This window comes from Gorilla gorilla, chromosome 8 (genome assembly GCF_029281585.2).
Source record: "Gorilla gorilla gorilla isolate KB3781 chromosome 8, NHGRI_mGorGor1-v2.1_pri, whole genome shotgun sequence".
Lineage (NCBI taxonomy): Eukaryota > Metazoa > Chordata > Mammalia > Primates > Hominidae > Gorilla > Gorilla gorilla.
The window spans coordinates 128,378,501-128,404,703 of NC_073232.2; the positions used below are offsets into that span (position 1 = coordinate 128,378,501).

The 26,203-nt window shown below is 45.1% G+C and overlaps 1 protein-coding gene across 12 annotated transcripts in view; it reads right to left on the bottom strand.

The window, feature by feature from the left end:
* The window catches only part of GFRA1 (GDNF family receptor alpha 1), a 211,643-nt gene that overhangs the window by 15,186 nt on the left and 170,254 nt on the right, over positions 1-26,203 (bottom strand). For all 12 annotated transcript variants that reach the window (XM_063710530.1, XM_055352064.2, XM_063710532.1 and 9 more), the window contains 3 exons: positions 19,085-19,194; positions 16,126-16,260; positions 12,249-12,430 (listed from right to left, as the gene is read on the bottom strand). In XM_063710530.1, the coding sequence (XP_063566600.1) occupies positions 12,249-12,430; positions 16,126-16,260; positions 19,085-19,194 (427 nt within the window). The remainder of the gene's footprint in view (positions 1-12,248; positions 12,431-16,125; positions 16,261-19,084; positions 19,195-26,203) is intronic.

Genomic DNA, 26,203 nt, shown 5'->3' on the forward strand with positions numbered 1-26,203 from the left:
TTACACTCTCCTTCATTTGAACAATTATTAAACTATAAAATAGAATTGCACAATTGCTAAAACCGTAATCTGAAATTTTACAGCCAGCTATAAAATGCTGTATTATTAAACTATACTGAAGATGCTCAAGCCCATTACAACTTTTAAAATGAATTATAAAACCCTTTACTGCTGATAAAATAATCTTAAATTACAGTATTATGTATTCTAACAATATGTTGAACCAAAGTTTGCTACAATGCAAACATGCCAATCACAAAGAAATCATTTTTTGAATTAAGTTTGCAGAAGCTGGCAATATGATAACAGCTGCTTCAGCAAGGCAGCCCAGCACCTGATGTCGGCAGGCTGAGGGGGACAGCTTGTCCTCCATGGCAGCTGCCTTTTGCCAAGTTCCTGCAACCACAGAACTAAGAGTCAGCTTCCTATGTTAAAGTCTGCACAAGCGACACTTAGTAGGGCCCCGGAGATTAAGAAAAGGCTTGCAGGAACAGCACTGTTTTCCCTTAACGTCTCCCCATGAGTGAGATTTTGTAAATGCAAAATGCTTAGTTACGGAATAGCTGCCACTTACATGTACGATACCTAGGATGTAGGGTGCCACACATACGTACCTATCATAAGGCCTGGCCCCCAAGATTAAATCCCTATTTTTTTGTACCAGTTATACCCTGCATGTGTCCATTTCCAATCGAGTTGAATACACAATTGAAAATGTAGTTGAGCATGCTGGCTTGTATGGCAGCCTTAACAGGGTAATACACAATTTTGCGCTCTGAATTCAAGCACTTTCTTGGCTGAAGGGCTTTGAAAATGCTGTATAAGCAGTTATTATAAAAGGTGTTTTTACAACAGCCTCTTTCCTCCCAAGGCTCACATGGGTGGATTCTGGGATGCAGCTTCCCTCTAAGATCCTCTGCTGGCACTTGGAGCCAAGAAGATGAAGTCCAAGGAGGTCACTGGTAGCCTGTCCATGCTGGGAGAAGCAGGTTCACCACACAGGGCCTGGAACCACTTGGCAGCCTGGTCCAGAGCTCTGTGGTAAAGCTTCCAGGAGGGCCCAGAAGGATGTAGTCTAGGTGAGGGGCCCTGCAGCTTAACACTTCTGCTAAGGGAAGATCCCCCTCCAACAGCTCATTCCTCCTAGAGTGGGGAAATAAACTCAGCCAGAGCAGGAGACCATTACGCAGAGAAAATGCTGGGTATAGCCAAGGTTAGATATAGCCAAGGTTTGGATTTTTTCTATGTGACAAAAATAACAGCGGGTGCTAGAAAACAGTCTGTATCACACAGAGACGATGAAAACGTCACAAAGACCATAAACCAAACACCACAAATAACACGCAGCCCCAAGACCATTCTCTTAGATAAAAGGCCCAGGCAATGGTATCCACGTTGCTACAGTCATTTAGATTCTATGCCTGTGCTATGGGCTCAGCGTTGACATGTCCGGTGCTAGTTTTCTAATCCCATTCAATCCCACGCCTCCTAAAGCTCCTCCGTCCTCAAAGCCATGTGTGAGAAGCCTGACCATGCTTTGGCACAACACTTCCATCCACTATGGTCGTTGGGCAAAAGTCTCCTTTGAGATGTTCTCTGCAGGGTAATCATCCAGCGCGCTGGATGCGTAAAAACACCAGAAGGTGATGGTGTGAGGATGAGACACCAGAGGTCTCTCTCCTCCCTGTGAGGATACGGTAGGAAGGCGGCCATCTGCAACCTGGAAGAGAGCGCTCACTGGGAACCCAATCCGCCCACACATTGACCTTGAACTTTCCAGCCTCCAGAGCTATGCGAAATAAATTTCTGTTGCTTAAGCCACCCAGTCTACAGTATTTTGTTATGACAGCCCAAATGGACTAAGACAAGTAGTAACCACAGCTTCCTTTCCTTGTCCCTGCCTGCACTACCTAGGAAAGATTTGGTCCAATGCACCAGTTTACACTTATATCTCCCTATGCTCCTTGCTACAGAAGGAGGAAGAAACATGAGGATTCTCAAAAGCCTCCATTTTCCTTGTTAGTATAAAGGAAAAGGGGGTCTCCGAGGCACCTTTCGCTTCGGGCAGTGGTTGTCAAGCAGGTGCGCTTCTGCCCCCTGGAGACATTTGGCAATGCTGAAAGGACATTTTTGGCTGTCATAGTTGAGGAAAGGTGCTACTGGCATCCGGACGGTAGAGGCCAGGGATGCTGCTAAATACCCTGCAATGCACAGGACAGCCCCCTGTAACAATTTTGCAGACCAAAATGTCAATAGTGCCAATGTTGAGGAAGCCTGGCCTGGAAGAACCGTTCAACTCACAGCCAAGAGGTTACTGGACAGTCCTCACTGAAATCGACAGGGTTGGCACAGGGGGGTGTGCAGCCCACCCTCAGCAGAGAATACCAGGGGAAGCAAGTGACTTCTCATGAAGAAGCACCTATCTCCAAACTCCATTTCAAAACCCCCACTCTAACAAGACCTCATCCTTTGTCTTATCCATAACAAGTTCCACTCCACACACTGGAGCTCCACAGGCCACAAAGACCAGAAAGCCTGCTGGAAAAAATGCCCCATAAAGCAATGCCTCCTGAGTCCCATAACCCAACCTGATCCTTCAGGGCACTTCTCTGACACTGAAGGTGGGACGAAGGCGGACAGTGATATCCAATTGCTGGGCCGAAAGCCTCTTGAAACTTACAACTAATAAAAACTTACATAGTACCATTTTTGAGCTGGGCACCATTCTGAGCATGCTTTACACTCACAAACACATTTAATCCGCAAACACCCCAGGAGGCTTTTCTACTGTCATCTGCATGTTAAAGATGAGGAAATTGAGGCAGAAAAGATAAGTAATTTGCCCAAAGTTTAATGGCTAAGTGGTGGAGTGCACAGTTTCAACTCCGGCTTCCTTATGAGAAGTTTCACAGTGCTACAAATTGGGTGCAGTGTATACTGCCTGGGTGATGGGTGCACCAAAAATCTCACAAATCACCATTAAAGTACTTGTGTAACCAAATATGACCTGTTCCCCAGTAACCTATGGGAATAAAACATTTAAAAAATAAAAGAAGTTTCACGGTGCATCTCTAGAATTAAAATTATATTTTAAAACAACCAACTCTGATGAGGCATTGTTGTGTAATTAAGAATTTGACTGGACTTTGTCCTTGGTTCCTGAGAGATAACCTCTAAATCCTTGGAATTTCTTGAGTACCTGTTATTCATGAGTTCTTTGGATCACACCTGAGTGTCCGAGTAATGGGATGACTCAGGATTAGGTCAGGTTACCACAAAGACCAACCATGGGTCACAGGGTTGGGACTTGAGCCACAGTAGGTCAGCCTGACTTCCTGATCCCCATGGTGTGGGGAGGAGGGCTGAAGACAGCCAGTCACGTGGTCAATGATTCAATCAATAGTGCCTACTTAATAAAACTCTAACAAAAACTTTGGAGACTGAGCTCCTGGAGCTTCCTGGGCAGCAAATACATTAATGCGGCAAGGGGGCGACATGCCCTGATTCCATGGGGAGAAGGCAGAGAAGCTCTCCATTGGAAACGCCCCCAGACCTTGCCCTAGGCATCTCTTTGTCTAGCTGGTTCTGATCTGTACCCTGATAATAAAGTTGTAATCTTAGGTCTTGCAGCACTTTCCTGATTTCTGTGAATCATTCCAGTGAAATGAACTTGAGGGGGTCATAGGAACCCCTGGATTTGTAACTAGTTGGTCAGAAGTGCAGGTGGCCTGGGAACCCCAAAGTGTGGCTGGCATCTGAAGCAAGGGCCGTCTTGTTGGGGACCACGCCCATAAACTATGGAGTCTGACACCCTGAGTGGTTAGCTCGGAATTGAGTTGTACTGCGGTCTACCAGTTGGTGTCAGAATAGGCATCATTACTTTTCTTTATGCTCATTTATGAACCAATCTGACACTTCAGTCTGCCAGATGTTCAACAAGAATTTAGGGACTGATTTAATCTATAGCGATGAAAAATGTTACCCAGAAACACAATGTTTAAAGTGCTCTGGTTTCGGTAATACAGTGTAGCCATTTATAATGGGGGCAGGGAGGAACACTGCTTTGCCCTTGCTCCTCTCCTGATCAAGTATCTCTGTGCCTCGGGTCTCTTGTCTGAAAAATGGGAATGATAACAGTACTGACCTTCTGAGGTTACTGTGAGGATTACTCAGGGGAGGCACTGTGTATGCATTTGTTTTATTAATGCCTGGCCATAAAAAGCTGGGGTGACCTAAGTTATCAAAGCAAATTGTTCTGGGATCTGTCATAGAATGAGATGGTTTATAATGTTTTCCAAAGTGGGGCTTGGGGACTACTGGTGGTATACGACATCATTTTAGGTAGCATGCAAACTTTTTTATGGTTTTAATTTTAATATTTGTATATTGATTTTAATATAGAGAAAGCACACTGAACTCATGCTTTCACATGTTAGTAACAGCTTCAGATGAGTCTCAAAGGCAGTAGTGTGCATATAAATAAGTATAGCTCATAATTGAATTTAAAGACAAAGATGAAGCAAATAATAGGATCAGTGGAGTGCAGATATGGCAAAGACTGCAAAGTCCTGGGATTTGAGGCTAAGAGGCAGGACTAGTTCTCAAATACCGTCTTTTCTGCAACCAAGAATGTTTCATGTTAACAACTGCATCACCTCTTCCTAATGTCAGCATTGGTTAAAGAGATGTGGCAGGGACCGTGGCAGCTAGTTCCACTCTGGTCACCAGGCTGGACCAAGATCTGACCAGAGTGGCAGCTCCAAGTCACAGCTCCAAGAGGCAGGTAAGTCAGATGAAGCTCCCAGGAGATGTGCGGAGAGATGGAATTTGGATCAGTTCTAATCCCTCAAGACCTAGTCCTTTTATTGCCTTTGGTTTCCCTTCCTTCTTGGCCTGGTGTCCAAAGAACATTCTCCCCCTTCCCCTCCTCCCTGGGACTTTCCACCAAGACCACATCTTAGAACTGGCAGGATATCATTCAGCTCAAACCACCCCTTGCTTTTTTTTTTTTTTTTTTTTTTTTTGAGACGGACTTTTGCTCTTGCTGCCCAGGCTAGAGTGCGAGAGCGTAATGGTGCGATCTTGGCTCACCACAACCTCCGCCTCCTGGGTTCAAGTGATTCTCCTGCTTCAGCCTCCTGAGTAGCTGGGATTACAGGCATGTGCCACCATGCTGGCTAATTTTGTATTTTTAGTAGCGATGGGGTTTCTCCATGTTGGTCAGGCAGGTCTCAAACTCCTGACCTCAGGTGATCTGCTGCCTTGGCTTCCCAAACTGCTGGGATTACAGGTGTGAGCCACCACACCCAGCCTCAAACCCTTCTTATTAATTAAGAAGACACAATACAATCTAAAGAGCTCCATCTTTCTTCCTCTGTGGCCCCCCTGCTCCTGAGAGCAGCTCTGCCTTTCTGGCCCCAGCCTCCTGTGTCAAAATCTCTAATGCATCTCACCAACCATGCCAATAGTGGAGGCCGCTTCCCCCAGTCCAAGGGTCAGCCTGTTGTTGTGCCTGGCTCTTTGCATACTTGCACTGTTCTTTATCCCTCACAAAAAACCAAGAGCTCAGTGGTGTTTTACAGCAGAGATTCAGGGTAAAAACCAAGCAATAGTCATGGAGCCACAGGAGGCGAGCCAGGATTCTCACTCAGGTCCAACTAACTCCAAAGCTCAAGCTTTTCCTGGAAAACCAACTCTTAGACCGTTAACCATGGGTGAAAAGGAAAGTGCAGAAGAACTGCTCTCAGGGTTACTTCACCCTACTTGGAGGGGTGGGGTAAGGACAGGGGGTGAACCCCCTTCCCGGAGCCAGGAGTCTGGTATGGAAATAAGCACCTCTCTTTCCTCGCTTCCATCTTCCCAGGCCTCCTCTCCTCCCAGTCTATCATCCTGTGCAAAATCCCAGCACCCTGGACTGGCTCTCAAGCGCCTCTTCTCTGGTGGAAGATTAACGGGCAGCCAAAGCACCCCATTGCTCTGCTAGCATAAATTGCAAGAAAAACATTTAGAATATTGATTAAGTGCTCCGTGCTAGAAGATTGAAATTTACCTCCTGTATTTCCAGGATTAGCTGACATAATGGGGTCAGTCTGCTGGCACAAATGATTTACAGAACACCCATTGGCAGCTTTCCTTTTAAAACTCGACACTTAAAATTTTCACTTGGTCACAGCCAGTGGAGTCCTGGGTATTTGGTAGGCTTGGATAATCGCCTTCCTGCCGCATCTAGACTTTGGGGGTTTGCCCCCACAAAGAAGAGTTTTGAAATCATTTCTGGTCTGGTCTGGCCCCATCTGGAACAAATGGACTTTGGATCTGAGGAGATACTGGGGCCGTGGGGAGAGGGTGGAAGGGACCATCTAAATATAGATTATTTTCAATATTCGAATGCAGAAGATGTAGGAGTTAAACAGATTAGGTCTGCCCTCCATCCCTCCTGCCACTCTGCAAACATTAGGCTGCATCCTACAAGTACCTGTTTTCTAAGCTTGACATGACTCTGGGGAGATAAGGAAATGTATTGAGGCTTTGCTGGGAGGCTGGCAAGGTGTGAACCTAGGCTGAAATCCAGTGAATGTGGCAGGTTCTCTGCTCCAGGCAGAGCCTCTGCCCACCCCAAGGCCTCTGCCCCCACCCCACACAAAGAGGGGCCCACAGTGTCTCTACTGTGAACCCCTTAGGGCTAGCATGGTCTGATGGCCAGAGAAGACCAGGCAGCTACTGGTGGAGTGGTTGGGGGCAGGACGGCTGCCCTCTGCATGGTTGATTTTAACAGGAAGCATGCTTTCAAAGATTATCCACATGGACCCTTCATCTCTTTCACGACTAGGCAAGCTGCTTTGTGGTTTCCTTCTAGAATGCTGTTTTAAAAGTCCCACCAGGATGAGATCTGTCACACTGGTCCTCCATGTCTCACCCACAGATGTGTTTCATGTGACTCACAAAAGTAATCTCTAACTCTGAATGTGGCTTGTGCTGTTTACTGGAGCCTGTGCCAAGTGCCCACAGCTATCCTCACCTACCCTGCTCGCCCTGGGGCTGAGCGTGTGCCCCACGGTCTGTCACGCATTTCCAGGGGCAAGGGGCTGAAGGAGGGCAGAGGTAGTGAAACCTTCTTAGGAGTCCTGAGTCCCAAGGCTATAGCTCCCAATCCTTGTTACTCTATTTGACCACAGAAATCAGAGGTCGACAAACACCACGTTAAGATGTCTTCACTGTAAGCCACCAGAGTTAAGCAGCGTACAGTGATGCAAAATAGAGAATTTTTCTAATGTTCCAAAGATATTTACTTTAAATAAGTAACACACACATACAGCCCATTTGGTTTAAATATCCTGAGCTTTTTCCAGCTACCAGACCGCTCCAGTGCACGGAAGATGAAGTAATTGATAGGATTATTAATGTTTCTTTGTTTTCCATATGACCATTTCGTATAAGTCGAAGGAATAGGCCAACAATAGCACAGCCTGTGCCATGCTTGTCACTAATATGACTGCCAATTAATCCTGAAATGGGAGCTTGGCGGGTAACCCAAAACCCGGTATTTTATCACCTCAGGGGGTTAGCACTTGGACATTTCTGTAACATTTTACACTAATCAATCAACTTTCCTTTTTTAAAGCAAAGCCTTTCATAGGAACCGTGGATGTGTCCTATATTCACCACATCCATAGCCACCTAGTTCCCCAAACAGAACTGCGTTTGGTTTGTTGATAATTACACTTCGGAGCAGACTTTGGAAAATGTTTATTCGTGTTTCTTCCCTTCCAAGGGGGAAATCTATCTCAAATGTTAAGACTGAAACTCAAGTCCCCAAGAGTTTTCTCATATTATTGTATATTTTAAAATATTACAAGAGGGCGCTTCTCAAGGGAAGTGAACTTTAGAGCTGCCAAAGATAGTTGACTTTCTCTGAATCTGTTACCAATGGATCCCAAGCTGGTTAAAGTCAGTTCTATTCTGAGTCATGACACATGTGGCTGGGACAAACGCCATTCTAAGATATTTCTAGGACCCCCACCCTCCTCCCCGGCAAATGATAATTCATCTGGAGACAGCCATGCAGGCAGAGGAGGGTCAGATGGGGAGAATTAGTCTCCTGGGAGCCCTCCGCCCAGACAAGAATCCTAAATCAGCTGGAGGGACCACATTCTCGGGATGAAGGCCCTTCACTCATCACTCTCTCATTCCCCCCCATCCTCTAGCCTCAGATGATCCTTTCAACCATTCTTCATAGAGGTCACCCTAGAAAATCAGCAAGCTGCAAAAATGTTACTGGCAAACTGTCAGTCCTTCCCCTATGTTCTCTCCTGGAATTGAGGCATGAAGAAAGAAAGCCAGTCTGAAGTTGGAGCTTTGCCTCTGTCCCCCTTATTTGCATCAGTGAACCTCACAAGGAACTAGGACATGCGGCTCTCTCAAAACCAGCTTCTCCTTTCTTATTCTTTCCTTCTTCCTCACTGTCTATTCTTAATCCAGAGAAAGAATCCCAGCTGTCCAAGGGTCATGGAACAAGGCAAAAGTGCCTTGGCCTCAAAGTTAGAAATCTTAGTCTGCTAGAGAATTACTGTGTGATTCTGGATATGTCACAAGCCTCTCCCTGGCTCAGTTGCTCCATTTGTAAAAGGCAAGGATGTCTGCCACACCTGAGTCATGGGGCTGCTGTGAGGAGTGCAGACGGCAAAGCACACAGAAGGTTTTGAAAAATAAAACTACACACCTGTTAGTGTAACCTCCCACCAATGTTCCCTAGCACACACCCAACACCCCACCCCCAAGAAAGCATAGCACCACCTTCCATCTGTTGTAAAGGAACCAAGTGGCCACTGACTTGGGATCAGACACCAAACTGCATGTGACATTCATAAAGCACCATTCTGGAACGTTTACTCTGCTCCATTTAATCCTCTCAACTCCGGCAGCTAAGCCATATTATGTGCTTTGTAGATGAGGAAGCTGAGGCTTAGAGAAGTTAGCATGCTTGCAGAGGCCACCATACTGGTGAGGACAAGAGCAGGGTCTGAAATGGGCTTGGCTGCCTCCCCTGCCCTTATCCCTTATTCCCTGCCTCATTTGTGCAAAAAGGGGCTCATGCAGGTTGTCATCTTAAGAGTCAAAGTGAGGTTCCATGGAACCCTAAGGGCTCCCTGGGAGTCAAATGCTGTTTAGCTCCAGGATATGTGGAGACTGTGCATATCACAGGGAAGAGAGGTGTGGCTAGAGCCACCTTTTGTTCCTCCACAGCCCCACGCCTTCATGTCCCCCTCTGCCAAGGAGTTAAACAGCAGCCCAGAGATAAACGTCATGCTTCACTTTTTGTTTTCTGTTTTTGTTTTGAGACAGAATCTTGCTCTGTCACCCAGGCCAGAGTGCAGTGGTGCAATCACGGCCCACTGCAACCTCCGCCTCCAGGGTTCAAGGGATTCTCTTGCCTCAGCCTCCCAAGTAGCTGGGATTACAGGCGTGCACCACCACGCCCAGCTAATTTTTGTATTTTTATTAGAAACGATTTTACCATATTGGCCAGGCAGTCACAAACTCCTAAATTTTACTTTTGTCCTTCTGTTTAGAAAGCAGAGTTCCTATCACTAACAGGAAAGGAAAGGCATGGTTTCTGGGGAATAGAGCGCCTGTGTTCCCTGATGTTGCCGGGACAACCCTGAGGCAGTACAGATCCTCCTTGCAGGGAAAGGTGTTTGGACAGATCTGTGTTGGGGGCAAAGCCTTGGCTGTCTATGTGGCCAAGCCACATACTGCACTGTACCATGGGGAGCCCAAGTCAGGATTTGGGCGGGGGGTGGAGGACAGGGGGCGGTGTGGAAAAGAACACCTCCTGTGGCTGACAGACCCCTCTCCTCTCATGGGGGAAACTCCAATTTCATGGAGTTTCCAATGATGACTATTCTGAGATGTCACCTATTAACTTCCAAAAATGTTGACAAGTTGCATCTTGCCCAGTATTCTCAGTTTACTGACAAGGCAACTTTTGTTTTTGAATGCCCATCTCCACAAAGTTTCTAAAACAGAGAAGGGACTTAATAAACAGGCTGAACACTGAGCGCTGCCTCTGCCGTCACCCTCTGTGCACTGAGACACGTGCAGAAAAGAAGCTGGTTTTGCTGTAGCCAGAACTTGCCTTTTCTTTCCAGAAACCACCACTGGCTTCCCGTGATCACCTTATGATAATAGGATCCTGCCCCTCACCTGACCACTTGTCTTTACTGACACCAGAATCTGAATGGGCCCAAGAAGCTTGGAAGGCTGACCTAGGAGGAAGCAGGGTGCAGAGCACCCGCTGGAGATGGAAAAAAGACCCTGTTCCCTTTCTGGCTCTAGGCCTGCTTTCAACTCGCTGGAGGACTCTGAACACATCATTTCCCTGCTCTGAAACTCAGGGCCTCGCTGCAGGATGGAGCAGTTCCACGCCATAGTATTTCCCAGAGCTCCTCCTGGCTCTGGCTTTCTCTGCACAGTGCTTTGCAGAGAGTAAATGCCCAGGAAATGCTTTAGAAGTATGAAGCACATCTGGTTGACCTTGGGCTGTGCCATTTCGTTATCAGCCTCTCCTTAGTGTTTTTGTGTGTGAGTGTCTCTGAAGACTGTGTGTCTGGGGTGTAGAACCAGAAGGACAAAGGACAGAGACACAAGCTCAGATGAATGGCGTGGAGGACATCCAAGATGAAGAGGGGTCTCGAGATACCAAGCAAATCACAACAAGTTTCTGAAACTTTCTAGGGAATGAAGTGGGTTGTGGGTCAAGCTGGTATTTGGTGAAAGAAGGCATCTTGGGAGAATTCTAGCGAGGCTGACCCTTGATGGGGGCTGGGGGCCTCAACATGCTCCGGTGATAAGCATGAGGCGACAGCACAGTGCTTGGCACATAGGCCACCGAACATCCCCTTCTCCAGCATAGCGGGAGGCAGAAGCCACCATGTGGTCACCATTACCCTCAAAATACAGGAAAAATCATGGAAAGAACGAGGCTCCTGGGTTCCCAGTGCTGACTCTGTGACCCATTAGCTCTGCAGACTTGAGCAAGAGTGATCCTTCTCTGAGCCCCCGTGTCCTCAAACGAAAGAAGCTACAATACTATAGTGATAGCATCTCTCCTGCAGGCATCAGGAGGATAACACCCAAAGGGGTAAAGAATGTGAGGGTACCACTGGGCGCGGTGGCACAAGCCTGTAATCCCAGCACTTTGGGAGGCTGAGGCGGGTGGATCACAAGGTCAGGAGATCAAGACCATCCTGGCTAATATGGTGAAACCACGTCTCTACTAAAAAATACAAAAAATTAGCCAGGCGTGGTGGTGGGTGCCTGTAGTCCCAGCTACGCGGGAGGCTGAGGCAGGAGAATGGCGTGAACCCGGGAGGCGGAGCTTGCAGTGAGACGAGATTGCACCACTGCACTCCAGCCTGGGTGAAACAGCGAGACTCTGTCTCAAAAAAAAACAAAAGAATGTGAACATACCCTGTGAACATACAAATAGGAGATGTCTTGCCAAATAGCTGAGTACTTATTACTATGAAAAATCAATAAAAAAGCAGGATAAAGACTCTGCTTTTGACTGAAGATAGGAAATCACCACTTCTATCTTGCTGTGGTTCTGCCCTCGCAGACCTGGATTAACCCCAAAGAATGTTCTTGACCGTTCTCACTGGACTGTATCCACATGCGGGGGTTTGCAGGGCAGCTTGTGCCTCCTCACGGCTCCTCCTACTGCCAAAGAGCACTTGCTTTTGCTTCTGAAGAACCAACCCGTCAAGCAGTCTGCATGGGAATTAACCAGCAACACTGTCTCTGGTTTACCTTTAGAGACAGTTAAATACTCCATGCCATGTGATGATGACAAACTCAAGAGCTCCTTTCCTTTCATTATGCTGCTGCTTTGCAGAGAACACAGAATCAGCATAATAAATATGTAACCAAGCCAACTTGACAACCCCACGCACAAAAAACTTCAGAGATGCATCTCCCCAGAACCCTCATTGTATAGGTAAAGAAAGTAGGGCCAGAAACAAGCCACACTCCCAGTAAACGACAGAGTCAGTTCCATAGTCGGACTTTCTCTGCACTATATGACAGGTCACAATCTTCACTGGTTGTGTTTAAAATGCAGTTTTGAGACTCAAACCCGAGCAGCATTCGTCATCTCTCTCTCTGCATACATTTCAGAAAATGAGTCTGCCCGTGTTTCCCCCACCTACCAGGAAGGGAGCCCCAGCAAGGAATCTGGACGCAGTTCTCACCTGTAAATTTGCACACGGTGGCAAAACATGAGTGGGAATTTCATTCTCAGACCCTGCTGGCCCCAGGGGCTTGTTCTTAACCCGGAGGGCAGTGGTGGTAGTGGCAGTGGTGGTCTGTACTGGGAAGGCTGGCTGCCACACGGTCACATCGGAGCCATTGCCAAAGGCTTGAATTGCATTTTCTGCAGTAAAACAGGAGGAAATCCAATTTCAAAGTCAAGCAGCAAATGTAACAGACAGGATATACACAGCCAGAGACGCACACTAGAAATTCTGATTATAGCATTGGACTTCTCTGAACAAAACGCATTCATCCATTTGCCCTATACATGCTGAGAGCCAGTCTTTGGGGTCAGGTGCTCAAAAATCAGTTCAGTCATTAAACCCTGAGCTGGACACTTAGCTATGCTCAGAATGCAACAAATATTTATTGTGTTCCTGTTTATGTGCCAGGTGCTGAGCAAGATCCTTGCCCTAAAATATCCATCAGTCAAGCCCTTTGAAACCCAGCCTCAGTACTGTTACTTGGGATCATAACTGTCCCATTTTCCAGAAAATTCTTGTGCTCTGTCAATATTCTATATTAAAAGGAAACTAATTAGTGCTTTTTAAAAAAATCCTAATCATGAGACTGAGGCAATTCCATGGCATTCACATTAATATGGCAGGCAAAATGGAACCAGTTTCTTTAAAAAAAAAAAAAAAAAAAAAACTACCCCAAATCTCATCAGTATCTAGTGAAAATTTAAGTAAGATTATTTTTTCTCTTTCTGCTCCAGTCTTCCAAGCAAAATCTGCATAATTAGGTAGGAGCAGCCCTGCTTAAATGAAAAGTTTAAAATGTAAAACTTCAAAAGCTTATTACAATTTCATAGGATTAGATTGTTTTTATGGCAAGAGTAAATTGGTTGTGTGTTGTTCCCCTCCCCAAAATGAATAAAAAACAGTTTCTAATCAGGTCTTCGGGGATTTGGCCTGGATTTAGGATTTTTTTTTTTATTTCATATTCATTGCATAAAAAACCAAACTCCTCCATTTGGGACCTGAATGTGCAAATTGTTAATATATGACTCTTAGTTGGCATTTTTCTATATACAAGACAGAATAATTTAAGCCTAATCTTCCTCTTAGAAGTGACATTTTGTTCTAAAATTGTTATCCTTTAAGTTCAGTAAATTGGAAGCTTGTTTTCTGCACCTTTACATTTTTGGGGGCTGTAAGAAACAGCTTCAAATTAATATACATGCTTTTTATGCTCCCAGCTATGTTCCATGGCTTAACTGGTGAGTGTGAGGCAGAGAAAGAGGCACACAGGGACCAGTTCCCTTAAATGCCCAGAAGAACCACCACTGCTACCCTTGCTTTTGCTTAAAACATGTAGATTCAAGAGACTCACAGTTTCTTGCAACTACCTGTGCTTTTCCCACTGTGTTTGCCTTGCCACATCAGCGGTTCAGTTGTTCACTTGCTCATTCGTTCATTCATTCAAATGTTAATGGAATATCTACTAAGTGCCAGGCACTGAACTATGCATGGGGCACACAGTAATGAACAACAACATCAACAAAAGATAAAAGTCCATGCCCTCATGGAGGTCACATTCTGGTTTTGCAGGCAAATAAGTGAAATATATAATACACTAGGCAGTGAGAAATGCTTGGAGAAAATGAAGCAAGGGAGCGCCAGAGGCATTGAGTGGGGAGAGGGAGTTGGTACTTAGATAAACGGATCCAGGAAGGCCTCCTGGTGAAGGTGCCATCTGAATAAAGACCTGAGTGAAAGCCACTGATATCTAACCTCACCTCCATCCCATTTGTCTCTTCCCCATGCATCTGTCATGCACATGGCTTAAAAACAACTGTTTCCTCCCCCAAACTAGAAATAAACAATTGGCTAGAGTTGTGTTCATGAAAGGAGAATCTGGGAGAGGTTTGGCTTAATCCGAACGGAGCGGAATTAAGTTTCTACATTTGGGCTGGAATCTAAAAATTGCAATTCCTTCTAGTTACAAGAGATTGAACTGATGGCCCTGTGTCTTTGGGGCTCTGTGCCCCATCTAGTCATAGTGGAAATGGAATGACTGTGAAAAATTCTGGCTGGCTTTGGCCCCTGATGCAGACAAAATGCATTTATTTTTATTGAAAAGTCATTAACAATGAGACACCAGACTATTCTCTCCTTCACCAAAAAGGTTATAAAGCAGGAACAACTTTAATTTCCCTGTGAGGGAGAAGTTTTCCAGCCAGCATGAGCAAAAGCTTTTCTTGCACTGACCTCCATCGTCATTGCTTTATCTTCGTTAAAACTTGCATTCTGCCAGAAGGATGTGAAAAAGAGGAAATATACATACACACACACACACACACACACACACACACACACATTTTCAGTCAAGACCAAATAAGAGGTCCAAGTTGTGATTCCTTGGTATGCCCCAATGTCGTAGTGAAGGTCTCCTTACTTGACACTACTTTTGTGGGTGTGAATTTCACTTAAGAATCCAAGTTTGTTTTATTTTTAAGAGGCCCAAAGCAATTGACTACAGCCACATTATTTGAAGTGTCTAGTAAGCAAATGACCTCAATTTTTCCTATCAACAAAGTAAATGATGAGGAAGTTTTAGAGTAACACACAAAAGCTTTTGTGTCTGTGCATAGTAAACTATTAGCTACCAACCAAGCATCATGGAGAAATTGTCACTTGAAGACAGGGCTCTCAGAGGGGTGGGTGGCTGAGCCTTGATTCCTAGAAACTTAGTCCACCCCTCCCACCAGGAAGTCAGACTGACATGGTTCCTGAACTTCAGGCCTATGTTCTCATCCAACAGGCTCTTCAACATCGGGGTGAACAAAGCTCTTAGAACATAGGGGGCCGCAAAAGGATTCACACTTCAGATCCTAACTCTGGCATGCGAGGCTTATGTGAATTACCAGGCTTTACTCAGCTGTATGGCAGGATAAAACCACCTATGTCTATGAGGACTCTTGTGTAGATTACAGTAAATGAGAATGTATATTTTACACTCGCTATAGAGTGAGTTTGAACACACAGAAGATACCCAATAAATGGCGGCTGCCACAGAGTGGGTTGAAATTTTCAAGTATCTCAGCTGGATCGTCATCTAGGGTGTGCATATCTGGGTGGATATACGTGAGTCCTGGCACTGTGCTTTTGGAGTTTGATGAATGCCCATTGTTCACATCCGTCCATTTCTCTCTATCCCTGTCCCTTTGGGAAACATGTTTCCAAACTGCTTAAAGGACACTGCAATAAGAACGGATTCTGCTTTCAAGCAGGAGCCCCCTCCCTCCTCCCCAGTGCTTATCTCGCCTCCAGAGATAACGGGCATCCCGAGCCTCCTGCTTGCATCGCCAGTTTATCCCACTCAAGAATTGTTGCTTCTCCTCTGAGCCAGCCCTGAGCATCCAAGGGGCTATTGATGTTAACATTCTAATTTTTCTCAGAGAGTCCTTGGAGGCCTATCCCCATCTAATTTGTCTGAGCTTCTCACATTGTATATTCCGCCCAGGTTTCAAGAACCTTTGGAACAGACTCTCCGCAGGCTGCCAAGATCAAAATTTGATCTGCGGGTAGAAGCGTTCTTTCCCACATAACGTACCCTTAGTTATTTGAATCTCTTGCTCTCTCAGGCCTTTGGATTCACAGTCTTAGCAGCACCCAGTTCATCACTTGCTGGGTTCCCTGCTGCATTACACGGGGTGGCCCACAAAAGGAGCTGGATTTACCATCAGTGACTAAGCAGAAAGGGAGAAAGACAGACAGAGAGAGGAAGCAGGCACAAGGTACAAGAGGTACAGCTGGAGCTCGGAGAAGAAAATGCGTTTGCTCCTTTGTTTCTTATTTTTTACAAACTCACTGAGACATGTATTGTCCTTGAAGAAATTCAAAAATTTCAAGCACTCTTCTAGGTCGTTCCCACTGTTGCTGCAGTCACACCATGGGGCCACACTGAGGCTACTGGAGTCTATGTAGTTGGGGGTCATGACTGTGCCTAAAAGAATAAAAACAAGGCATTTTATTGTTGTATGATGATACTTTTCCATGGCCTAAAAAGAAACCAATATTCCTCTGATGGCGGATGCACCGTGGATAATTACAAACATTGTATTTGCTGAGTGGGAAATTATGTTAAGCAGTGCATTTTCTCGGCAATTTATCTTGAGCACATAAAATAATTTACACATTTACTTTAAAAATTATAACAGAACTCCTTGAGCTGCACTTAGGGTATTCCTTCCTGCACAAATGGTATGGATGTCGTGGAGTAGGAAAGAATTAACTTAGAGAACGCATGAGTTGCCAAATCCCTTGCATTTTCTTGAAAATGTCATTAATCTTCATAAATAGATAGAGCTGGGTTTACATATCTTAAACAATTTTGTTTAGGACTTTGAATCCACTTCCCCCAGAAGCAAATGGTTTCTTTAGAGTGACATAGGGAAGCTAGAAGCTTCCTAGCGGTTAGCCTGCACCCTGAATGTATATACATATATATGGGGTCTTCTCAACTGATCTAAATAAAGTCTTCCATGTAGTGAAAGAACTGGAAACAAACACTGGAAATTCTCTAAGCCAACGGCTCCTAGAGTATTGCCTGTGGACTCTCAATGGTGCTCAAAGAAATGCTGGGTGGTCCTTCCTGCCTACATCTTGTCGTGATATTTCTGATGAGTTCTAAACTGGCACAAACACACAAAGTATTTATACTTAATCCAAACCAAATGTCTTCTCCTGGGTGGCTGACACCAGGCAATGCCCGCTGATGACAAGAAGCCTTTTGTTTTTATATATTTTCTGGATGTAAGAAGTAATAGGTGGTCAGTAGTCCGCAGGGTGTATTTGGATCACAAACAGAAAAATAATTTTGTTCTAAACTTCTCTGAGTCAAGGGCATACTGTCTTTGCCCTATATTCTTTACTGACTTGAACTAAATAACATCGCATTATACCTTGGGGTGAACATTTTAACCTACTGCATAGAGGGAACTCCTAACTTTGGTTGAGAAAGGAACAGGCACCCTAAACACTAGGGGAGGAGGTTAAGGCCATTGGATATGCCTGGTGCCATGGTGGGCCCCTGGCATACATGGAAGAAGTAGGAATAAGCCTTGTCCAGAAAGAAGTTGGAGAGGAGATCCAGACCCAAAAGAGAAAGACATTTTGGTCTATGCAATGCATTGCCTCTGCCATTGGGCCCTCCATTCATCATCCTTAGGTGCGTAAGGATTTAAGGGTTTGCCAAGCCTAGGAATAACTTCACGGAAATGCTGGCAGTACCTGACCTTGGCCCCTCATAAAGAGGTTAAGGAGCAGGTACACCTGGGAAGGTCACTGACTGAAGTGTTAACAGGGACTACATCCATTGACTTACAGGAGCTTGGAAAAAAACTGCTTTTCGGTTTGTGAACCAAATACATTCTGTGGATTACTGACCACCTATTACATCTCACATCCATAAGATGTAGACACTGTTAGCAGATGCAGCTAGAGTTCAGTTGGAGATACTCAACATTTTCTTCTGTGGGCTTCTCTGTATTTTTAAAACACTTTTTACAATACAGTGAGAATGCCTTGACTACTTTTGTTATTTCTGCAATTCCATAGTTGATACATCATCCCTAGTAGAGATTAACTTACTCGGGAAAAGGAGAGAGTGAATGCAAGTTTGGAGTATTGGCTTAAGGAAGGTACACTCATTGGCCCAATCAATAAAAATAGAAAATACTTGGGGATCCAGGGAAAGCTATTACCCACAGCAGCGCAGGTATCCCTCCAAAAAGTTGGGAGTAAAGAATGTACCAGGAACCTGTCCATCCCTGCATTAAGTACCATTATTGATTTTCCCAAAGCCGCCTGCTGAAGATGCTCTGGTGACAAAGAATGTAGTCTGTGCTGTCATTCTCCGGGAGAGGTTCTTCCTAGTGGTGACGTGTGTGACCCTGACACAGACAGCCGGCAGGAACACACACCCTGGCTGAGCCATCGTGCTTCTGACAACTGTGATTTTCCTCACCCTTCCACAGCCTTCACTGCATATTCCTTCTCAAATGCCAATTGAGATGAGCCCTGCCACCAAGGCTTCTGCTGTCCCTGGTACCTGGGACACCTGCCTTTCCCCCTGACAGCCCCTGGTATCCAGGGGTCCAAGTTTGCTTCCCTTCTGACTCTCACGGCAGTCATGCGTAATCACACTGCTCAGAATGCTGAGAACATGGTTCTTCTAAAGGCTTGGGTCTTGAAAGACAGAAAATATGGTTACTGCTACGTCTGTTTTCAGGAAAAAAAATTTAGCCTAAATCACCCACTGCACACTGGGAGTTGAATTACCAAGAACATTAACAGCAAGCAGGGCCCCTGTATTTAGGGTTTTTATTTCCAAAGGGCCATTTCTGGGAAGCAGCCTTTTTGATTTCCCTAGCCTGAATGACTTCCCTTTCTCCAAAGTTCCCTAATTCAATTAACTTTGTTTGACTCGCTTTCTTCTTCCATAACCAAACATTTTTTCTCTCTGCTTTTGTTCTGCGTGGTCAGTTTCCCAACTGAGACGCCTCGCCCGTCTGCGCACTTGCAGCCTCCCCACTCCTTAGTAATCCCCGCTTCCTGCCTCTGCCTTTCACGCATCCATTATCCCATTTTTTTCTTCTTTTTTTTTTCATTTTTTTTACAGGCATGTCCTCAAGGATTTAACATCCAAACCCCAGCCCAGAGGTTACTGTGAGATTTTCACTTCTGCAGACATCAGCAAGGTGCAATGGAAAGAACGCAGGTATATGCAAACCACACTCTTCTCCCATCCTGCTTCTCCCGGATCTTACCAATAAGCCCCGAGTAGGCGAGGAGGCAGTCAGCGTAGTTTTCCTTTAGACAGCTGCTGACAGACCTTGACTCTGGCTGGCAGTTGGTAAAAAAATCTGCAAGGCGAGATCTACAATAGGAAAAAAGGGGTGGGGGGTGGAAATGTGCTTTAAAACATCCTAAGCCTCCGGACAGACATGTTTTCTTTATTCCTTTGTTGATATGCCTTTTTCTGCACACGCACACACACACATACACACAAAATACATAGAAAACGTGAGCTAAGAAACTGTTGGCATCCTTTCTCATTCAACCCCCTCATGTCCCTTTCCCCAGCCCTCGCCCACCTGTGTGTCTCTGTTTATTCAGAGAGAAGTCTTCAGGGCCTATAACTGGAGGAATCTAGAGGCTTTGAAGTTTCCATTCAATATTTATTTCTGACTAGACTTATTTGCATCTTTAGGAAATATGCTTCTCTACACACTCACCGGAGATCCACACTGGGAAAATATTTACTTTATACAGAAACGTGTCCCTGGCATCAAAATAGGATCCTACAGCCCATCTGCTCCTGTAATTCCTACTGGCTTTAAGAATGTGTGTTTCTGTCTTCTAAGTCACCTGTCATCCACCAGCCCAGGGGTAGTGATTTATTCCAGCCGAGTGGCACTGAGGAGGAGCCTGCCTTTGGGGAACAGAAGGGGAAGGCAAGAGGGACAGAGAGGCTTGCTCTAGGTGGGTGGGCCTGTGGTCAAGGCTGTGCCTGGAGAGGCTGCTGCAAGATGCGACAGCTGCCTGCAGGTTGGAATCTCTCCAGGGGCCAGCGCAGCCCACCCAGAAGCCCTGGGTGGCAGTGAAGATGCAGCAGCCCAGAAGGGGACAGAAGCCGCAGACACTCTGGTCTGCGGAGAAGAGGGCCCTTTGTGGCCAACTGGCTGTTTTTCCATCTGAAGAGGATATTGTTGGAGAAATCCTGAATGAGAGCTGGGCCACCTCTGAGGTCATCTCGGCAGACAACTGCTCTGTTTCTATGGAAGAACACAATGGACTTCACAAGAATTTACATTATCTGGCAATTATGGGAGACAATGGGAGGCTGTCTCAGTTCTCTTCTGTCTTTAGCTCACCCCAGAATTGGCTGTCGACATACCCAGAGCTGTTTTACTTCTTTCCACCTAAGAGACTGTATTTTCTTGGCACACTTTATGATATAAACGAGTTTGGTTTGGTGGAACCAAGACGGATAGGATGTGTGGGGACCACAAAGGTTTCTAAGGAAGCGCATTATGCATCCCTTTCCTGCAATTTTAACTAGAAAGGGCATTCAAAGACCTGATGGAATTATCCAAGTCCGCAGTTCGCTGCAAAGGCATGTTCGTGTGGGGTTCTCTCCTTGAACCCTTGTAAACAAGGCTTGCCCAGGCTTCCCTATCTGATCCCATCTTGTGTGCTCTCTATGTTCTGGGGGCCTGACTCCATTGCAGTGAATGCCCGGAGCAGATGCTGGAGATCTGCTTTATTTCCTTTGCACAGCACCTGACACTCAGAGAGCTCCTGTATAAGTCTCCCCAGACAGGGCCATGTGCCGAAGCTAAGTGCTTTGGCAAAATCCTGCGAATGTGGCTGGGGTGTGCGCATGTGTACGCACCTGAGTGGCAACCACGGTCCGTGCCTCGCTGGTGTTTCCTGACTTTAATTGAACACACTGAAAGATATAAAACCTGCCTATTTTCTGTAGCCTGGCTAAAGGATTTGTTTTTCAGAGGAAATCCCTAAAGATGGCTCGGGCTTACTCAACTGGCTCCAATGGCATCCAGCTTGGATTGAGTGTTAATTTCAAAAGAATTTTCCTGGTCATGAAAGTTAATGATCTAGTGACACTGGGTTTCTAACTTTGCAAAGGCCAACTGCAAGTTCAGGCAGCTGGGGCTCCGGTTCTGCACACAACCTGGCTGCTGAACAGCTCTCTGACCTGGCAGCCCCACGCTCCCGGCCTGTCCCCCAGAGACAGACAAAAGGTCGCTCCCTCTCCACGTCTCCTGTTTCTCACAGTCTCTCCAGCAGACTATTAACTGAACAACACTGTGATGAGGATTACTGTCCTTCAGTGAGAGACTAATGCCACCAGACTCATTTTGCTTAACAACCTCGGAATTGACTCACAATTGGACTCTGGAATGAAAGGCTAATTGAGTCAGTCTGCTGTAGAAAGCATAGCCCCGATTGGGAGGATAAAACAAAATATACTGCTCTGAGCAGAACTCTGGACAGGCTGCTTTTTGAGAGATCATTGGCACATATCCTGGCCCTATGACACACAGCCAGTGGATGGGAAGAGTTTTGATGTAAGGGTGAGCGCATGCGGCACTGTTAAAACACTAACATTTCCACGTTTTATCACATTTGACCACCTCCCCCTGGAAGCTATACTTGGAGACAGGATGCTCACATTATAGGATTCACATGTTACGGATGGAAACACATGAAGTAAGAAGTTTATACAGTGCTATGCTGGGGCCAGCTCATCACTGGTGAATTGGTACAATTTCAGGAATTTTGCAGGTTGGTTAATAACATTGCAGTGGTAGTTTGAAAGCGGCCATGGTGGGGGAATTTACACCACGGTAACCAGCAAACACTCTAAATCAGGGCTTTGTGTTATTCTTGGAGCACTGGTTGTTAAATATTTACTGGCATGACTCTACTTAAGAACCAGTATGATGTTAGTAAATCCCACTGATAAAGCATGCATCATGTCTCCAGTTGAGTCCCAACCCTTCTGGGACAGGCTTCCTCTCCCATCCCCAGTCACCCTTGTGCCAAATGAAATGGGGCAATAGCAATTAACCTCCGGTCTTCAGTACTTTCCAAAGAAAGAAAACAGCTCCACTCTCCCATCCCACTAAAACATCCTTCCTTCCCAACATCTCCTTCTCCTACCATCACAATCCTCTAACATCTCCTAAATTATGCATGCAAATGGTCACATGTATTGACACAACAGCTGGATTCCTGTCCATCCCACTGACTGATGTGTCAAGTGCCATGATATAATGATGAAAAAGACCCTGTCCTTGAACTTATATAACCCACAATCTAGGTGCCAAGAAAAACAAGTAAAAAGATTATTATAATACAGTGATTTGTTCTTGATAAAAGGTAAGAATGAATGGCCGCTAACAAAAACAATACCTAGCATGAATGAAGTGTTCAGTACATGTTAGCTATATCTTTACAAACTTTTACTTTGTATGACAGCAAAATAATTGTTATTGTTATTTTATTATCCTAATTCTGTAGACAAGGAAACCAAGGCTTAGTGAGGTTAGACTAGAATAAAAGAGTCAGTAGCAGAACGAGGATTTAAAGTCATACATTCTGACTCTACCACTTAAGGTTTTACTATTACACAGCTGCAGAAGCTGGTTTACAAGAGGCTGTGATATTGGGACTGAGACTTAAAGGATGGGTAGAATTGGTTAGGTAAAGGTAGAGCAGGGTATTCCAGACAGAAGGAAGCAGCAAAGTATAAAGTAATCGCACTCACAGTAAGACCTGCATAACAACTACGAAGTATTTGTACATGCCAGGTACTGATTTAATGACTTAACATGTATTCATACATTGGATTCTCCCAACAACCTTATTAGGTGATACTTCCAATCAAGCCCATTTTACAGATGAGGAAACTGAGGCACGGAGCCTTTAAGCAACTCCTTCTAGGTTGCAGAGCTCTGTGATGGAGCTAGAACATGACCACATTCAATCTGATGCCAGAGCCGGAGATCATTCTCAACCGCTGCACTTAACAGGTGCATCGCCCAGAACATCACTGGTCACTCACTCAGGATGCCCAGGCCACAAGATCCAAATGAGTAGTGATGGGAAAATATGCTGATGAGGTCTTGAAAGTCTTTGAATGATCCAAGGGTTTAGGTTTTTATCTTAAAAGCAGTGGAAGCCACTGAAGGATTTTAAACCGAGAAGTAACATGATCAGATTTGCATATTAGGAAGACTCTTCGATCTCACCATTGTTCGGCAAAGATATGCTTCAGACCTACTGTGTGCCCTCACTGTTCCAGCAGCAATGGGAAGAGCAAGAAATTTGCCAGGAGGGGAAGGGATGGTTCCCTAGGAGACCGTGGCCATGAACCAGAGCAAAGAACTGAGGGCCGGAAGAGGAGAAAGAAAGGAGGATGCCCGGAAATGTGGATATCAATAGAATGAAAGTCAAAACTTCGGACTGGAGGGGTAAGAACAGAATCAAGATGAGGACAGCTCAGCAGACAGTGGGGCCCTGGTGGGAAAGATAGGGGAGGACAGGTTTACCAGGAAGATAATGAGGCTGGCGGTGGCTGTGTTGAGTTCATGATGCTGTGGACAGCCAAGATGCTGACATGTTGTTAGAGCTCTGGCTGCTGCTTCTGTCCAGTCACCAACTGCTGCCTGAGCACCTACTGTATGCACAGCTCCAGTGCGCCAGGACAGCTCCTTTTGCACACACTTCCCCCTGCCCACCCTGGGTTATGAATCACACTGTAATCAATGTCAATGGCTTCCCTGCCTGGGCTGCTGGGATACAAACAAGAAAGCTTGAATGTCCAGTATGGGATTAACAAAGAAACTCCTCAACTGGATTTCTTCTGGAGACATGAAATCTCCATGATGACAGCAATGATGAGCTCTGATTGTTTTTCTCCGAGAAAATGAAAAGGAAATGAATAGGTACTAATGTAGAAATGTATCGTTCTCAGTAAGAGAAAATCTCCCACCCTTAAAGAAGAGGAAAAAGGCAGACAAAATACAAAGATGGCCTTAGGAAATCTGCAGAAACCATGGTTTATGCAGAAAGCATCATATTAAAGGAAGTACACTGCTAATTGGAAATAGAAAAATAATAATAATAATATCTAGGAGAATTGTCTCAAACAGCAGATGGTCTTCTGACAGTGGGGAGAAAATTATTTACCTACTTTCTCTGCAACAGTTTTAGGAAAGTAGTGTGATGGAAAACAGGTAAAAACATACCAGTAATGCCCAATTTAACTCATCCTGGATTACCATAATCCTTTAAATATTCTTCCAGAACAAATCCCATACTTGGACATAAGCCATGTGGTTGGTGGAATTGAGCCTTGGACTGAGAATTGTAAGATGTTGAATGGGATCCAGGCTCCGACTCATAAACCAAAGTTCCTGAGTGCGTTGCTTCATGTTTAAGCTCCTAGCTTTCCCTTCCACCTCAGAAATACAGTCTATGGAGAATGCTCAAAGCAATGTAGAGGGGTGGAAAACCCACTTGTTTTCATAGCATTATTATTCTTACCCATATTCCATCCTACTGTTATGATTTCAGTGTCAAGGGACTTGGTTTTCTTCGAGTCTTGAGAATAAGATTCTTCTAGTGGATCCCTTGTCTCACATACAAGACAGCTGAGGGCCAAAGAGATTAAGCCTTGCTCAGAGTCACATGGCAGGTGGCCACAGATGGCATTCACAGGAACAGGAACTGCCAACCGCCCATAATGGCTCTGGAGGGTAGAAGTGTGGGGGCTGACTTTAATTTCTCTGGGATTTTATTACAGTCATCAAGTGTATACCTGCTTTCCCCTGCCACCATTGACTACATTGTTCTTCCTAATGTTCCACTGGCCTTAGAGACGTGACAGGTACTTTGAATGTATTGCAAGAGCACAGCAGGTGCCAGAGGATGCAGATGGGACAAGAGGGTAGTGAGTCTATCAGTGAATTAGGCCCCCCTTTATAAAGGAGTCTGTTGTACCCCACCAGGGACTGCACAGCACTGCAGGGCTTGACCACTGTATTAGTCCGTTTTTATGCTGCTGGAAAAGACATACCTGAGACTGGATAATTTATAAAGAAAAAGAGGTTTAATGCATTCACAGTTCCACATGGTGCGGAGGTCTCACAATCATGGCAGAAGGTGAAAGGCACATCTTACATGGTGGCAGGCAAGAGAAGAATGAGAACCAAGCAAAAGTGGTTTCCCCTTATAAAACTATCAGATCTCGTGAGACTTATTCACTACCATGAGAAGAGTATGGGGGAAACTGCCCCCATGATTCAATTATCTCCCACTGGGTCCTTCCCACAACACATGGGGATTATGGAAGCTACGATTCAAGATGAGATTTGGGTGAGGACACAGCCAGACCATATCGACCACTCAGGAGGAACCCAGAACTTTGGGACAGGATCCCCTTATCAATCTACTTGTATAAGTCGCTGGAGTTTTTCTCTAAACCCAGTGTGGACATTAGAGATTCAAAGTCTTGGCTTTCACTTCAAACCATTTAGTTTCTGAAAGCTTTCTCAGCGGGTCAGTTAGAGGAAAGAAAGTATGGTAGATGAGAAGATGCACAGGCTTGGGAGTGACACAATCTTGTGTCTTATCCCAGCTCCACTTTTCACGCAGCCTCTCACATCTTAGCAAATTATTCAACTTCTCCAAGTCTCAGTTTCCTTACCTGGAAAATGGCACCAGTGCTATGGTGCCATATCAGTTGCTATGTACAGTCACTTTAAATGTCTGCTGGGAGACTTAAATGACAATTATATAAAGCTCCTCACCCAGAACCCAGAATACACCAGTTGCCCCCAAAATTTTTACTTCTATCCCTTCATATGTTCTCCCCAATTCCTGATTCATTCTAATGTTCAGCCTTTGCTGGAAAAACACACAACAAGCTCAATAAAGAGAAACATACACTGTGTCTTAGTCTATCTTTGGTGGCCCTTATATTACATACTTTCAACAGGCTACATCTATGTAACTAAAGGCATCAACTTTGACCAAAACAAATTTGAGAAATCTGAAGTGAGGAATCTGTGGTGTTACTTAAAGCCTCTCTGTTACATGAACTCATAAAATAAAGGCACTTTAAGAAAAGCTACTTTTTCCCAGGGACTTAGAGCAAAGGGATATATTTTTAAAAGGACTAAATATCAGTAAGTTTGTTAAAACTGCTAATACCTTTTGCAGAATAAAAACAATTAGAAAAACATGCTGCTAATATTAGACCAGGAATGAAAAGGCTAAAACACTGGAAAGGTAATTGTCTGGTATAGTGACACAAAACAGATTTTTCCTCTTTCTGTTTTTAGAAAATTACCTTA